The 17,265-nt window shown below is 56.7% G+C and overlaps 1 protein-coding gene across 2 annotated transcripts in view; it reads left to right on the top strand.

The window, feature by feature from the left end:
• The window catches only part of SRL (sarcalumenin), a 36,899-nt gene continuing 19,900 nt past the window's right edge, over window positions 267–17,265 (top strand). Inside the window, exon 1 of one of the 2 annotated variants that reach the window (XM_018040969.1) lies at window positions 267–334. In XM_018040969.1, coding sequence (XP_017896458.1) covers window positions 274–334 — 61 coding nt within the window. In that variant the 5' untranslated portion in view covers window positions 267–273. The remainder of the gene's footprint in view (window positions 335–17,265) is intronic. The other variant, XM_018040968.1, reaches the window with a different exon arrangement.

Genomic DNA, 17,265 nt, shown 5'->3' with positions numbered 1-17,265 from the left:
TCTCTGCTGTACACCCCCCACCCCTGCCCACCCTGCGACCCCTGTCATGTGACCCTGGGGCTGTCGCGGGAGAGGAGTCAGCCAGGCCCTGCCTTTCCCATGGCAGCTGGCGCCGCAGGCACAGAGCAGCCTCCACGGCCTCTGGGGTCTGCGCTGCTGGCCCATCACGTCCGCCCAGTTGCCCTGGTGACTGTGTGACCCTGCCGCCCGCCCCCGCTGCCACCCGCCCTATAAATAGAGGTCTGGAGCAGCTGGGCTCTCTTGGCAGTCACCATGAGGGCGCTGGTCCTGCTCTGCTGCTTCGTGGCCTCACTCCTGCTCCCAGGACAAGCAGGTACGACCCCCAGCCAGTTGGCCGGGCCAGCCTGTGACCCCATGCGCCCCTGAGATTTTCTGTTTACTGTGGGGTGGGAGGCTTGGGTGGTGGACGGAGGATGAGGCCTCTGTGGCTCCTGGAGCTGATGGCAGCCCTTTGCCTCCCGGCTGGTCTCACTGAGAAGGCACTGGGTGCGGAGACCTGAGAGCAGTCAGGGGGCTCGTGGGGAGGAGGCCAGAGGGAGCGGAAGCTGTGACCTGAGAGGTGCAGGCAGGTGCAAGGCCTGAGCAGGGGGCTGGGGAGAAGGGCCGGCCAGTAGATGGTAGGGGAAGAAGACCCCAGGAGTCAAGACTGGAGCCTCCTAGGCGGACAGAGGACCCTGTTCTTGGAGGTGGAGGGAACCCCTGGAGGTCACTGAGTTGACCCTCCCACCTGGTGGAGATGGAGTGGTGCCTGGCTTTGCATGAGTGAGGGCGGATAGGGGGGCACGGCTTGGGAACGATGGGACAGAGCGGGGCTCAGTTTGGGGTGGATTGGAGCGAAGAGCTGGAAACCAAACTTGGCAGTTCAGAGGAGGGCCAGGACCCAGTCTGGAATGGAGCTGGGCTAGGCCGGGGGCTTCACTGGAAGGGGGCTGGGGCCCATGTGCCGTGGTTTTCCTGTGACATCTCAGCACTTTTTGTGGCAGAGGCGGTGGCTCTGGTTACAGTGTGGGGGCTATTTATAGGTGTGGAGGGGGTACTAGAGCATTTTGTCACCTCTGTTCCCAAGACTCCTGGGGCTGAATGCCCCTCCAAGATGCTTCAGGGGTGCCCTGGGAACCCCCCAGGAGTCCAGGAGCCCTGCTTCGCCTTTTCATGACGACTGTAGGCTTCATCTGCGCTGGGGACCGTGGGGCCTTGGTGGTTCTCTTTCTTGAGGTCTTAGACCCAGACAGGGAGTCTAAGGCAGGTCCTGTGTCAGGCAGGAGCAGAAGCCAGTCCCTCGAGGGCTGGAGACTGAGGCGGGGGGCTCCGGCCTCGTGTGTGCCACTGGGCCCTGCCCTTGTCTGCCCTTGAGTTAAATTTGGGCTCCATGGGGCTGCAGTGGCCGGGGCGGCAAGGATTCCAAGCGGCTGTCAGGCGGCTAAGTATGGAAACAGCCGTGTAATCGGAGCCTGAGCCGGGGAGCCACTGCCGACCTCTCCCCTGCACCGCCCAGCCCCAGCTGCCAGCTCCGCAGCTTCCACGCTGTCGTCCCAGGAACTTTTAGCCTTTTAGGGACATCCTTTATGTTTCCTCCCGCCACGGGAACTGGACATCTGGAATGTCCCACAGGTCCTGTTGGGGGACCTCGCCATTGGGAAAGGAGGCAGGCAGGTGCTTTCTGCAAAGATCCTTTCTTTGCAGTCCTTTCCTTCCTGGACTCTGCGGTGTGCCCCCCAACTGGCCCTGGCCTGGCCACTCGTGTGCGGGGTCCCCGCCCTCCTCCCCACTGCTCACGGCTTGTGCTGTGTGTTCTTCACAGTGGTGGGCTTTCTAACCCCCAGTTGCAGATTGTAAACCCCAGATGGTTTCCTCCTGTGATCCAGGGTAGGGGATTCCATGAGTGGCTTCCCTCACCCCATAGTGACAATCCTTTCTACCGGTTGACTTGCCTGTAGAATATGCTACCAGTAAATGCCACCATGCTCACAGACACCGCTTTGCTCCTGAACTTCCCACCCCTGTGCTGAGTCCTCATTTCCAGCCCCATGTCACTCACCCCTCCCTGGTGGCAGGCCCCCTTCCCGCTTCCTGGGGGCACCCTGCAGAGCCGCCTTTCCTTGTTTGCCATCCTTGCTTCCGTGGTCCTCTGCACCAGGGTGATGGGCTCCACAGCCTCCCCGACCCCCAATCCGCCCCAGTCCTTTGTAACCTCCAGAGTCCTTCTCTTTGTCTTGGGGACCTGGCCTGGGGCCAAGCCTGCTCAAGGACAGAGGAGAACAGCCCCGAGAGGGTTTGCTCAGTCTGCTCATGGTCCAGGTGAGGGAGCAAAAACCAGAGGAAAGAACCGTGGTCAAGGTCAGACAGCGAGTCTGCGGCAGGCACGCTGGGCCAGGGCTGGTCTCAGCCCACCTGGGAGTTCCTGGCCTCCTTTGGCCCTTCTCTCTGCAGTCCTCCTTGGACACCCCAGTCCTCCTTGGACACCCCAGTTTCTCTGCCTGTGGGTATAGGGCCATGCATGGCTGCCTTGGGATACAGGGCAAGACCAATGCCTTTGAACTTTGACTCCCCAGAGAGCATGTGGGAATGGGGGTGCTGTGAAAACATTTCTCTGGGCTTAAACTGCTGGTGTTTGTTAGGCTGAATTCAGGACAGCCTTGCTTTCTGTTACCTGCTTGAGGCAGAGATTGAGGGATGACAGGAGGTCTGAGTCTGCTTCCTCCAGCCCAGCCCTGGTTTGCAAACTTACCCCGTCTGCTCTGGCCCCCATCCCAATGGTGAGAGATTGGTGCATGCTGGGGCTCCCAAGGCCCTCCAAGAGCAATGGGGGTCTCTAACCCCTTCGTGACATTTCCTCTCCCACCCAGAAGGAAGTGGTTTTCACAGCCCAGGTGCCATGATCCAGTTGTGGGGAGAGCTCGGAGAGAAGGTCATGAGCTAGGGGATCCTGGGGAGGAATTAGACCCAAGAAGCCTTTGCAGCATGTGCCCCTCCACCACAAGCTATGTCCCCAGTGAGGTCCCCAGCTCCTGGCTTGGTGCTGCCAGATGAGTCGTGGGGAGCAGGTGGTCCACTTCCCACATCGGGTGTATGAGGCGCTAGTCTGGATCTGCTCAGTGGATGCAGCCCCCCGACGTGGGCACCGAGCCTGGTGGCCTGTGGAACCACGGTTTGGGAAATGCAGGCTTTGCCTCCCACGTGGGTGTGGCGGTGAAGCTCACACAGCTAGCTCAAGGGCCAGAGCTGGAATCTTGGACCAAAGAGGGGTCCGATGAGGCTGGTTGCATCCACCTGGCCTTGGGTGCTCGCTCAGGTGTGGTGGCCAGGAAGGAGCCTAATCAGGACTCCTGGAAGGAGGAAGACGACTCAGGAGGAAAATGACTGTTCCTCCATTGATCTGGCCTGAGGGATCAGGACAAGGCATAGATACGATGCCTTCTGGCCTGGAAGGAGGGGTGTGGCTGGAAGAGGAGGGCGTGGATAGGGTCTGCCACTATGGGGTGCGCCCCTCTACCCCAAATCCAATCTAAAGCTAGACTCACCATCCCTTCCGTTTAAATACTGCTCGAGGATGCAAAGTGCTTTCACTCAGACACCTTCCTTAATTCATCCCGGATCTAGTGTGTGCCTGCTGGTTCGCAGGTGTGGGGCCAAGGGAACGTGATAGGCACTCTGTCCTTGGCATGCTTACAGTCCGGGGCTGGGGGAGATAGGGTGTCCCCCTTGTGGCTGTGCACACACAAAGAAGACACACGAGTGTCCTCGGGGAGGTCCAGGTAAATGGGGTGGGGTGGATGGAAGTGGATCTGAGTGGATCAGGAAACGTCTTCCAGGTGAGGGAGTGTCTGAGATGGGCCTTGAGAAGCATAGGGTTCAGAAGAGAATGCTGAGGAAAAGCAGGGATGAGCACATTCATGTACCAGGGAAGGTGGGGCTCAGGTGAGACCCAGGAGGGTCACGGGGAGGAAGGGTGAGGTGGGGTTTGTGGCGAGTCCGGGAGGCAGGGTTGGGGCCAGAGTGTGAGCGGTGCTGGGCTGAGGAGGGGCCTTTGCTCTGTGGGTGGCAGGTAACCACGGGGTGGGGGGTGGTTTGAAAAAGTGTGTCTGGCAGTTGTTTGTAGGGAGGAGTAGACCGAGCTGGGATGATGTGTACTCTGGCAAGGGAGAGGGATGGACCGGAGGGCAGGCCCCACAGATGCTGGGGAATCTGCTGGACTCCTTGGCCTGGCGAGCTAGGTGGGAAGGAGCCCCCAAGGGTTTCATGTAGGCCACAGCAGGCAGCACCTTGCCAGAAAAATAAGACCAGGATCGTAAAAGAACCGATTTTAAAAGGTCATCTGAAATCATCATGAATTCTGGGTCCTGGAGGAACGCCTGGATGCAGGTGGTTAGCTTAGGAGGAAGGTCGGGTCTGGGGATCCAGAAATGAGGCTCGTTTGGGTAAAGATGAGGGCGAGGCTGTGAGATCCCCGAGGATGCTGCTGCAGAGAGAGAAAAAGAAGAGAGTCCAGGACCAGTCCCCAGGGAGTGGGAAGAGGAAGAAGATAAATGGATTTCAGGAAGATGGGACGAGATCCAGGCAGAGGCGTGACCTGGCAGCGGAGGACAGGGTGCTTCCTGCAGAGGCTGTGAGTCCTGCAGAGAGGCCAGGGAAGGTGAGGTGTTGGCTTGGACACCAGGAGGCTGCGGACTGGTCACTCAGTGAGGACACAGAGGCACGTTCACTGGGACAGACTTTCAATATTAAGTCTACGAGAGCTAGAGGACGGTGAGAGGAGGTGGGGCGGCTGAGTCTGCAGAGGAGGCGGTGTGTTCCTGGGCCGATGGGGAGGATGCAGAGGAGCAGGAAGGGCTGATGATTGTGGGGCATGGGGTGGGCATCAGAGTTTGAGAGCGAGGTGGACAGGTCCGAGGGGGTTTGAGGGGGGATCTCAGAGGGAGCCCCTGTGCACTGAAGGTTCACTCAGCAGTGCCTGTGCCCACCAGTGAGCTCAACAAGGAAGTGAGGATCCTGGTCTACAACAGGGGATTGCTACAGAGCAGAGAGAAGGCCATGGAGGGGAGGAATCAGCCAGAGCTGACCAAGAACCCCTTGAGGTAGAAAAGGAGGCCGGTTGTCCTGAGATGCGTGGGATCAAACAGCAGGGCCCAGACCAGAACCTGGTCTCCAGTCCAGCTGAGATGAGGCCAGGAGGTGGCCAGTGAATCAGCATTTTCATCACAGCAAATGTTGGTCTCTCTCTGTTGGTGAACCAGCCCTCTCGAGCCTTCAGATGCTGCAGAGAAGGGGGCAAAACCCGACCCCAAGCTCTGTCCCAAGGTGTTCATTCCACAGACATGCACACACCTGCTCCCGGGAAGCACTGTGTTCGGCTCTGCAGGGACCGTTACTTTGGTGGAAGCTGGCGCAGGGCACGGTGCAGGGCACCGGGCCCAGAGGCAGCTGGGCTTAGGTTTCCTCTGGGTGTTTTCCAGGTGGCTGCAAGGCCTCCCTCCGCAGCTCCCTGGCCCATCGGCAAGACTCTTTTCAGGCTGAGGGAATTCAGGATCTGCTCCAGGAGGCCAGGGCCCTCAGAGACCACCCCCCACCTTCCTCACTTGTCTTCTCAGGGGCCTTATAGATTTAGACGTGGCTTCAGGCGCCTGTCTCTGCCCTGTCCGTTTCCTTCTGTCCTTGGAGGTTCCCTTTTCTCCCCAGACACTGGCCCTGCTTTGTCCCCATGAGATGTGCCCTGAAACTCATTCCAGCAAGGGCTAACGGCTCAACACTTAAACTGTCACTTTCCAAAGTCACTTTTGGTTTGAAAGGAGTCAGAAGATTTTAGCTCAAGGAATGCATCTCTAACATGGAATTTCTCATTGCTTTGGTGGGCAAGGTCTTACCCTAAGTCCCTAGGTACGGCGTTGAGGCAATAAATAGTCCCCAATGCTGAGCTGTAGAGCAGGGCTTCCTCTACCTGACCCTGAAGGAGAGGAGACAGGGAGTGGGCTGGAGCCGTGGTGGCCACAGCTGTAGGACCTGCTCTGTGGTTGAAAAACCCCCCGCTGCTCACCCGCAGCCTTGCTGTCGTCAGCAGGAGGTAAAGCGGGTGGTGGAATTCGGCAATGGGATGGGTCAGTTTTCATCTGCGCTGAGTTTCTGGAGACATCCATTTCCTGGTCTGTGTCACCTGGGATGTATCTTTCTTGGGGCTCAGGGACATCCCATCCCATTTGGTTTCAGCCTCATCCCTCTCCAGCCATGAAGATGGATTTGTTCAGAGTCAAGGTCCCAAGCACCCCTCTGGCGTGGGGTGTCCCTGTCACTTCCTGTCCCCTCAGAGACCTCCAGGTCAGCCTTTCCTGAGCTGCCCATCCTCAGGGTGAGGGGCTGGGGTGGTGGAGTCTGTTTTTAAAATGCCTGAACTGTTAGGTCCGCCGTTCACACCCCTGGCAGGGCCTATAGCATCTGCTGCTTCCGCCCTCCAGCTCTTCCCCGGCTGGTGTGGAGGGAAGACTGGTGTCGTTGTTTAGTCGCTGAGTCGTGTCTGACTCTTTGCAACCCCAGGGACTGTAGCCCACCAGTCTCCTCTGTCCGGTTCCTCTGTCCATGGGATCTCGCAGGCAAGCGTACTGGAGTGAGTTGCCATTTCCTCCCCTAGGAGATCTTCCAGACTCAGGGACTGAACCCATGTCTCCTGGGTCTCCTGCACTGGCCGGCAGATTCTTTACTGCTGAGCTGCCTGGGAAGCCTAAGGCTGGTGGTGGGTGTGCCCAGTTCTGAAGCCCACGAGACCGTGGGGCTGGCGGGCAGCTCCTGCCTGGTGCCATCCCAGGAGCCTGTCCTTCCTGGGACCACATCGTCGGGACCATAGGAAAGCACAGTTGCTGTTGCTCTGTCCAGTTCCTAAGCCGGGACCCAGAAGGATTTTGGGTGGGACATTGGCCCAGTGGGGCAGGCTCCCCATGTTCATGGCAAGGCTGTTAAATGATGAGAAGAGGCTTTTCTCCTCTGGCCCTTGGGGTCCTTGTCTTCCACAACCTTGAGGGCCCTTGACCTCTAATCCTCTGTCAGCTCAGAGTGCTCAAGGGCAAAGGATGAGTGCAGACTGTGTGGCCAACCCTGGGGAGGAGGGTTCAGCACAGCCTCCTAAAAAAGCAGGCAATGTGGCCCTGGGTTGGGAATCAGGATGGACACGATTCGGGGTGATGGGCAGTATGTGATCATCAAGAGGCATGAGGGTGCGACGTGGATTCAGACACGGCAGGAAGAGGGAAGGAAGGGTGGGGCTGGGTAATCACACAGGGTGGGGGCTCAAGACGCGAGGCAGGACCGATTAGGCAGGCAGGGTCCCTCTCGGAAAGGCCCAGCTCTCTAGCCCAGAGGCCAGGCCGTGCCCATTGTGATGTCTGGGCTGGCCGCACTGTGCTGGCAGGAACGGGTCATGCCCCTGCCCTGAGGCGCTGCCTTCTATTTGGGGAGATGACACGCACTGAAAAAAAGATGTAACTAACACTCCGGGCAGCTCTGTTTGGAGTTCAGAGGAGGGCTGGAGGTCTGGCCTCTCAGAAGGGCAGGGTTTCAGCTGCACTGGGAAGAAGGGGTTGATCCCTGGGCTGTCAGCTCCAAGAGGACAGGGCTGTGCATTTAACTCGCTTACCGCTCCATCGCCGATGCATAGCACAGCGCTTGGCTCACTGGAGGTGCTTAGCAATGTCTGATGAATGATGAAAGATGACTCGTGTAGGCAGAGACGGGGGGCCGGGTGGGGGAGCATCTGGAGCTGGGAATCAGAGCTGGGAGCAGGAAAGCTCAGACGGTGGTGCTGGCAGAAACGGGATGAGAACAGCTCTGGCTCGAACATGGGGCTCGAACATGGGGCTCCCATTGAGGGAGACTAGACCACCCTGATGGGCTGGAGCCCACTGGGAAGGACCTTGAATGCTGAGCCAAGCCTCTGTCTCCCTAAGCTCTCAGCATGCTCGAGCCCCTCCCTTTCCAGTAAGCTCCTCCCCTTCCCTTCCCTCTCAGATATTTTTGGATCCTTCTAGAGCAGGGGCTGCATTCTGAGCTCAAACAGGTGCAGGCAAAGTCTGGCCTGGAGTTTGGGGCCCGTGGGAAGTGGGTTGCACAGGGAGCCCCGCCCAGAACCAGGCGGGGGGGGGGGAGCCCTGGGGTGTGGGAGCCCCCGCCCTCCCTCCCTCCCCCCTCCAGGCCGCTGCCAAACCTGCGGCCCATGGTTCTCCTCCAAGTGGCCATTCAGTTAGGACCTCGGCCAGCGCAGTTGCCTCCCATAGAGTTTTCCCTAGATGGCAATAGGTTAACACAAAGCCATTGCCTTGATCTTTAGGTCCCCAAAGTGCCTCTGATTCCATGGGTGCCTGCCCTGTATACCTGCACCGCCCCCTCACACCAGAGACACTTTCTGGTTACTTGCTTTTTCCCAAACTTCCTCCTACGCTTTATTAATCAAGGATCAGGCAGTAGAAGACCATTTATTTCTCTAGCTTATCCCAGGAGGTTGAAGACACCAGAAACACTCCCTGGAACCTAGGGAGGGGTCTGGAAACATCGGGGAGGGGTCACAGCTCTCGTAGTGGCCTGGGGGAGCCCATCCTGGCCTCAGGCTCCCAGAAGATGAAGCCTGGGTCCCAGGGGTCCCAGGAACAGAAGGCCGACGGCGACTCCACCCCTTTCTCCTGGTCTCTTCCTGCCTCAGTTCCGTTTCAGAGTAGATAGTTAAGCTGGTGTCCTCTTCACCCAGACCTCCCTTCCCTGAGGCTGCCCACAAGGGTACCCGGGAGCGGGGGCGGCATGCACTCTGAGACTCGAGGACAGAGCAAGCCCTGGCATCGTCACAGTTCACCAGCGAGCCCCTTATCACCTCGGCACCTGTTGGCTCTGCCCGTAGAGTGGAATAGTACTCGCCCTATTTACAGCATGGGGTTGTTTCGCGACTAAAATAAGAAAGCGGCTATCGGATGCTTAGGATGTTTCTCGGTCTCAGATACTTAAGGTTAGAAGGGCTGTGACAGCGATTACAGGCTCTTGCTGTGGACAGTATTCCTGTAGTTTGACACCTGCCTCTGGTTCCCTCAAATATCATGAAACGCGAGCGACTCCAAGGATCTCATCATCAGCACAGCTGCCCCTCTCGGCACTGCAGATCTCCTCCGATTCTGTCCTCAACGAGCTTACAGACCAGGAGGGCAGGCCATCCCTGTTGGTGATAGGAGGAGGGAGCCATATAAAGCAGGTGTAATTGGGGCTAAAAATAAATGGCCAGAGCTTGCAGAGTAAGTGGGAGCAGGGACGGGGCCCTGGGGCTGGGGAGCACGGCCAGCATAGCCTCAGAGGGGCTCAAAGGCTTTTGTAGGGCCAGCTCGGGTGTTGGTCCTGTATTGTTTTCCTGGGCTGTTGTTGCTGTAACAAATGACCTCAAACTAAGTGACTTCAAGAGAGAATTTGTTTTAATTGAAGGATAATTGCTTTGCAGTATTGTGCTGGTTTCTGCCATACATCAACATGAATCAGCCACAGGTATACATATGTCCCCTCCCTCCTGAGCCTCCCTCCCATCTCCCACGTCATCCCAGCCCTCCAGGTTGCGAAAGAGTCCTGGTTTGAGTTTCCTGAGTTATACTACAAATTCCCACCAGCTATCCATTTCACACATGGTGCATGTGTGCGCTAAGTTGCTTCAGTCATGTCCAACTCTTTGTGACCCTATGGACTGTAGCCCGCCAGGCTCCTCTGTCCATGAGATTCTCCAGGCAAGAATACTGGAATGGGTAGTCATGCCCAGGGATCGAACCCGCTCAGGGATCGAACCCGTGTCTCCTGAATCTCCTGCATTGCAGGTGGATTCTTTACTGCTGCCACCGGAGAAACCCCTCCACACATGGTAGTGTACATCAAAAAACAGAAATTCATTTTCTCCCAGTCGGCAAGCTGGAAGTCTGAAGTCGAGGGGTGGGCAGGGCACGCTCCCCCTGAGGCTCCAGGCGAGAGTCCTTCCTGCCTTTTCCTTCTGGCGCATCCAGCAGGCCTAGGCCTTCCTTGGCTCCTGGGTGCATCTCCCTGATCTCTGCCTGTGTCCTCACTTGGCCTCTTCTTTGTATGTCTCCTCCCCCTCTTATAAGGACAGAAGTCTTGGACTCAGGGTCCACTCTAATCCCATATGAACTTATCTTGACTAATCACCTCTGCACAGACCTTATTTCCGAATAATGTGACATCCTGAGATTCTAGAGAGAACGCGCTCTCTTTTTGGTATTCATTTATTTGTTTGTTTATTGATAGCTGCACCAGGCCTTAGCTGGGCCACGCAGGGCCTTCAGTCTTCACTGCAGCACGCAGGGTCTTTGACTGTGGCATGGGAGCTCTTAGTTGCAGCATTCAGGATCTTGTTGTTTCCTGACCAGGGATTGAGCCCAGGCCCCCTGCATTGGGAGCACAGAGTCTTACCCACTGGACCAGACGTTCCCTCGTTGCTGGCTCTGAGCAGTTCCCGTCTGTCTCCCAGGATGTCACACCTGTTTCCTTGGTCCCCTCTCCAGCCCCATGGCCCACACAGTTGTTCCCAAAGGCTAATATGGAGCTCTGCGGACACTCCCAGGGTGAGTGTGTTGAATGAATGGACGGACAGCTGGCCGGGGATAGGAAATTTCAGGAGCAGTGTCTCGCCTAGCGGTGGTCCTGGGGAGGATCGTGGGGAGGATTTTCCAGCTCCTTGTGCTCGGTCACGTGTGCCCAGGTACAGAGTGAGTTGGAATTGGCACATCTGGAGGGCAGGGGTCTGGTTCCTGGCGGCCCGTCGTGTGATGGAGAAAGGCAGCGAGAACTGAGAACCAGCAAACTCCCCTGGGAGTGCCTGCACCCAGCTCTGCACTGTCTTCTGCGAGGGGTGGGGGGTGGCCAGAGAGGAGCAGGATGGGGGCCCTCCTAATACTCAGCAGACGTCACATGCAGAAGGAACGTCTGGGTGACCCTCCACCGCCATCCATGAGGGGTTCACTTCTCAGCCTCCTATGCTCCCCTCGCCAGAAGGAGCCCCCAGCTGCAATGTATCTGGGTCTCCTCAGGGTGGAGTTAGGGGTCCCCAACCCAGAGACTGGGGTGTCAGCCAGCTCTGGAAGCTGGTGGCTGTAGCTCTGTGGTTTGTCCTGGCTCTGGAGGGACGAAGAGGTGGGGGACAAGTCACCAGAGTCCCCTCCCCTTTCCAGAAGTGCTCACCAGTGAATCCAGTTTACACCCAAATCCCCTACCCCTACCCCAGGAGCTCCTGCAACGAGCTCCTGGGGTCCACATCCCTGTCTGGTGCTGAGACTCCACTGCCAGGATGAAATTTCTCTCTCCCTGCCTGCCACTCCCTCCAATTACCTGCTCTGTCTTTGAGGGGAGGATCTTTATATTCAGGAATCCAGATTGGCAGCTACTCCTAGGACCCTTTGATCCCAAAATAATAGGCCAGTTAAGTGCCTCCACCCATGGGTGCTTCTCTGGTTCTGAATCCTGGTTCTGAATTCCTCTCTTCTGGAACGTTGAACTTTCTGATTCATGGGAAGGCCTTACATTTTGCCACTATTCACCTGTCCTCTCCTCCCATCCACCCATCCATGTGCGCATGCATCCATCCATTCATCTGTCTGTCCATCCATCCATCCATCCAATGGCTGTTCTAGATGCCGGGACATACAATCTCTGATAGACAGGCAGTCAGATAAGGAAGTTATCTAGTCTCTTAGACTTTTATAGGTACAGTGGAGAAAGAGAGACTAGGATGGAAAGAAGGGACAGAGGGTTGGGAGGCAGCCTCAGCAGGGTGGCCAGGGAGACATCACAGAGAAGGTGACAGGGAGCCAGGACTCAGGGGAGGATGGGAGATAGCCAGGCAGTGAGGGGAGCATTCCCCAGCTGAAAGCACAGCACAGGGAGGCAAGGGGGGGCCTGGCACTCCCAGAAGAGCAAAGCAAAGAGACAGAAATGGGTGATGGGGAACAGGGCTCGGAGGGGGTGTGCAGAGGAGGGCATGAGGCTCAGGGGGGGGCTGTTCCATAATCCAGGTGAGAGATGACAGTGCCTGCCTACCTTGGTCCTAGGCTGGCAGCCCTGCTGGTGGGGTGGGGCAGGGGGTCAGGGCTGGTGGGAGGGAAACAGACTGAGAGATTTTGAATGTAGACCACAGGTTCAACTAAAGTTTTGGAGAAAGAAAAGAATTGTAGATGCTTTATTTTTTAAACAGCTTTCTTGAGATATAATAATTCACGTGTAAAAAATTTGCCCAATTAAGTGCACAAATCAATAGTTTTTAGTGTATTCACAGAAATGGGCAACAATCAGCGTCATTTTAGAAGGGCTGTTGGCTGGGAGCAGAACAAGGGGCAGGCCTGGTCCACACTTTGCACCCAGTAGGTTCCTGGGAAGATGGGTATAGGTTGACTGCCAAGGTCAAGGCCCAAGGACAGTGGTTCTCAGATTCTAGCATGTGTGAGAATCACCTGGGTGCTCGTTAAAAAAGCAGATTCTGGACTTCACTGCTAGTCCAGAGCTCGAAACTTCCCTCTTCCTATGCAGGGTGTGTTGGTTTGATCCCTGGTCAGATCCCGCAAACCACAACTAAGGATTCACATGCTTCTACAAAAGATCCCTTATGCTGCAGTTAACACCTGGTGTAGTCAAAAAAAAAGAAAAAAGGCTGTCACGTTGGTTGACAGGCGCTGTGGGGACACAGAGCAGAAGCCCCTCAGTACCAAGTCCAGGGATGTGTCCCAGGGGTTCGGCCTCAAAGCTGAGGTCTGAAGCAGGAGCTGGAATTATCCAGGCAGCACTGGGGAGCAGGGAGAGAGGAACCGACTGGTGTTGGGGAGGCTGACCCAAAATCCTGTAGCCAGATTTGCGGGAAGCAGAAAGCGTTCCGGGTGCATGGTAGCCTGGCTGTCAGCAGACCCATCACAGGTTAGGTCGTGTCTCCTAAAAAGATATGCCGAAATCCTAACCTCAGCATCTCAGAGGGTGGCCACTTTTGGAAATAGGCTTGTTGGAGATGTAGTTAGCTCGTGTGACTGGTATCCTGAGAGGAAGAGGAGGAGAGACAAAGAATAGAGGCACGGGGAACAGGCCGCGATTGACGCAGGGTGAGACTGGGCGAGACTGGAGGTGCCCATTGATGAGCCAAGGGCTGTTGAGAGCCGTCCAAGCTGGAGGACAGGAAGGCACCATTCCTAGAACCTTGGGGAAATAGGGCCCCTTGATATTGGACTTCTGGCCCCAGAACCATGAGGGAATATGTTTCTGTTGCTTTAAGCCACCAAGTTGCAGGACTTTGTTACAGTAGCTTCAGGAAAGGAATACAAGACCAAGTTCAAGTTTTGTGCAGGGACTTGGGAGTCTTGTCTGGCGGGGGTGGGCAGCCCCCTGGGCAGGCAGCCTGCTGGATCCTCAAGTGCAGTCTGGTGGAGTCTGGCTGGCAGCAATGGCCAGGAAGGGTCACCCTGGGGACAGTGTGTGCGGAATGTCCACTCGCTCTTGCCCCGCCCTCTGTCCTGCCCTTGGCCTTAACCTTCCCCTCGCCAGGGGAGACCCGAGAACTAAGGAATCAGTGACCGGCCCTGGCCCTCTGCATGGCCACCAGGTACCAGAGGAGGAAGAGGTTCCTGCACGGTCAGAGCCCCGTCTGGGGTTTTAGTGTTTGAAGAGACAAGAAGGAGTACCCCGGTTCTCGGTGACACTGGGTTCACGCGAGAAGGAAGCTGCTCTTAGGTATGACTGCCTCCATGATTCCTCCCCGGAGTGGGGAGGTCCTGAGAGGGAGCCAGACCCTAGCTTCCTGGGAAAGTGTGGCCCATATGTCTGAGGCTACAAACGGGAAACAAGTCTGCTTCCAGAGGAGATGTGGATTTCCAGAACGTTCCACCAGAGAGCAGCCTGGGTGTTCCAGACATCTTTGTCTATGGAGTCCAAGCTCTGGAGCTGTGAATGAGGGTAACGGATGGTTGCCTGCTCTGGTGACCATCCATTACCAGATGATCAATGCTCTGGAGGCTTTGGGGGTTGGTGAAGTTCACGGAGCAGCAGGTGGGCGGTGGTCTTCTGCCCTTCCTCTGTGACCCCCAGGCCTTCTCCAAGCATCTGTCCAGATTCGTACTCGGGGGCACAGCCTGATATCAGCACCCTCCCCTGGCCCTTTCTGGGAGGCTGCACTTTATAGGGGAATGGATGGGTGATCCCAGGAACACTGGGCCCCAGGGATGGGGTGAGACTTGGGTGTAAGGGGTTGGAAAGATCAGGTTGACAAGGACACCATTACCATTTGGAGCCTTCCAGAAAGGCCAGAGCTAGAAGCCTAGGAGCCATCCCTTTACATCTGGCTTTGCCCCAAGGGCTTGGCAACATATGGGCAGGTTCTTTTCAGTCTCTGGGCCTCAGTCTCCTCATCTGTGAAATGAAAGAGCTGGGTTAGTGAATTCCTAAGTTTCCTTTTAGTTCAACAAGGCTGTAATAGGAAAACCAAGGCTGAACAACGAGATGAGCCCGGGGGCCATGAACCTAAGGATTCAGAGGTAGAACCTGTCAGTCTTGAATTTGAGGAAGCCCTTTGGGAGAAGGCAGGGGATCTGGCATCGTGGCTGTGGGCAGCGGTTGTTCTGGAAGGGTCCACAGGGTGGAGTATCCCCTGTGTTGCTGCTGCCCTAGCTTCTCCCATTGGCTTGACCTTCCTCTGCAGTCTGCTCTGAGCGGACCTAGGGCTGGGGGGACCCCTGGGGGTGGGATCTGCTAAGGAAGACGCCTCACTCCGGAAAGCAGGCTGGAGAGGGCCTGGGGGTGCTGAGGGGGCGGGGCTGCTGTCAGGCGTGGTTGGGCAGAGCGGTGTGTGAGATACCCCCCACCTCACCCCCGAGCTCTGATTGCAGGATGAGCCAAGTGCTGCTGAGCGGGAGCTGGAGCCGCCCTCAATCAGCTCAGCAGCTGGAGCTGTGTCTCAAGGCCCGAGTTGCTCCTGAGGGGCTTGATGCTCCCTGTGCTCACTGGTCAGAGGGATGGTGGCGAGGCTCCTCAGGGCCCCCGAGTGGCCTGTCTCCCACTGTGCTGCCATTTCCCAGAGCGGGGAAAGGCCTTCACCCATTCTCATGCTGACACGACCCCTCACGCACCTTTGCGTTGGGGTGCAACGCAGAGCCACCTCAGAGTGACAGGAGGGGCCAGGGAGGCAGAGGACAGAGAGGGAGCTGTGCATGGTCGTGGAAGTTTCTGAGTGAGTTGGGGCTGCGTGGAAGTGGGAGTCAGTGACTGCAGGAGTTGTCCTGGGGCTTGGCAGGACAAAGTCTGGGTACAGGCGTGTCAGCAGCTCACCCTCGTTCCTGTCCCAGGCCAGCGGGAACCGCAGAGAGCAGGGACACCCACAGCTCCTCTCTGAGGTGCTTCCAGCTGGAAAAGGGGGAAAAAGACCCCGGGCAGAAAGACCTCACCTGGCCCACGGATGGACCACTTAGAAATGAGGTTGAGAGGAGTAGGGTGCAAGTGAGCCAGGGTGGCTCCCGTCCAAAGCCAGTTCTGTTTTGCCCCACCCAGTGAACTTGGGATTCAACCTGGCATCTTTGCTCTTCTAGGAAATTATTATTATTATACTTGACATTTGTAGAATGCTTTTTTTTTTCTTTTTGGTTCTGTACCAACTTTCGGGCTTTTAATTCCCTGAACCTGGGCCCACGGCAGTGAAAGTGCCAAGTTGTAACCACTGGGCTGCTGAAGAATTCCCTGTAGAGTGTTTTAAACATCACCTGATGTTTAAAATACTCCAAAGAGGTGGCAGAGCAGGTATTGTTCCCTGCTGTGTTTTATGGGGGGAAGGAGCTGGGTGCAAGTCAGTGAGGGGCAGCCTATATACTAACCGCATGGGCGGTGAGGAAGACGTCAAGGAGCAGAGCCCAGCTCTCCTGGCTTCTGACTGAGTCCAGAAGGATCAGTCTGGCTCTGGGTCGCACGGCAAAGGAAAGCCTGGCCCGGGAAGGTGTCAGATCAAGTTCCTTAGCTCAAGAACCAAGCTGACTTCCCCCAACTTCCCCAGCCTGGGGATGAGGTGGGTCTGTGTCCTCGCTCCCCCACCTGCCAAGCCCACGACAACGGCTCTGAGCTGAACACAAGGCGTCCATCTGACAGGGGCCTCCAGGAGCCACTCTCCTCTGGCCCCCGGTGGGTCGCCCCTTGTCTGGTGCCCCAGAGTTAGACCATCAGTCCTCCCAGAGGTGGTCCTCATGCTCCTAGGAAGGTTGTTTCTTTGGGTGGGGAGGTCGTGGTGGGGGAGGCTACCTTCATACCTCAGCCCGTCTCAGAACCCAGCCTGTGTCCCTACCCCCTGCCTTTCCCCTCCTGCCCAGTTAGGGCCCTCTAAACGGAGGAAGCATTGCCAACAACTCCTGCGAGGATCTGTGCTCCCTCGAGGCAGGGAAAGCCGTGTGCTCCACAGAGTGTCCAGTTGCCCCCCAGGGCTTAAGGCTTAATGTCCTACTTCTTCCAAAGGTACTTGTCTTTTGAGAGTGAGTGCTTACCGTTATCCATGAATCCTCTGGGCATCAGTGTATACACCACAGCTGTGGAATCCTGATCGAATTTCCCAGTGTACTTCCTGAGCTAGGAATTCCTGGGATTTAGGGGTGGGGAGTGGGGATGGAGTTATTCTGTCAGTCTCTGGACTTTATGGGTTAAGAACAATTGTGTTGAAGTCTTGAGCATGGTTTTCAAAGCGAGGAAGAGGGCAGGCTGAGAAGTCGCTGTCCTTCTGAGGTTGACTCACCCCCTCTCATTCCGAGGTTGGGGGGCAGCGACCAGGCACGGGGACAGTACATGAGACTTGGAGTTGGTACAGAGCTGGGTCCCAGAACCAGGCCGCTGCTAACTAGCCTAAGTAGCCCTGTGGTCTTGGGATAATCATTTATCAGAGTTCTAGGATCCTGACCAGTGAAATCAAACCAGTTGGTCTGTGAGGAGGTCCCCTCTGACCCCCAATCCCATGGTTCCCACTGGCCGCTGCCCTTGTCATCCTGCTCCATGCCCTGGGTGAATCATCTTGGGGCTAGAGTCCAGCCTGGGACAAGCTGTCCTGGTGGGATTAGCCTTGACTTTAGGAGCTTGGCCAGGAAGCCAAAGAACCTTCTGAGATCGGCTGCCTGCCAGGGCCCCTTGAGGGGGCTCTCCACAGAATGGCAAGGGAGAGGGCCTTAGGGTCCCCAGTGGGAGGCAGGCACTTCCCTCCTAAGTTGCTTTCCAGCATCAGAGTCTGTAAACCAT

Source organism: Capra hircus, chromosome 25 (genome assembly GCF_001704415.2).
Source record: "Capra hircus breed San Clemente chromosome 25, ASM170441v1, whole genome shotgun sequence".
Taxonomy (NCBI): domain Eukaryota; kingdom Metazoa; phylum Chordata; class Mammalia; order Artiodactyla; family Bovidae; genus Capra; species Capra hircus.
The sequence above is the reverse complement of the archived record's forward strand: the minus strand, read 5'-3'. Positions and strand labels throughout refer to the sequence as shown.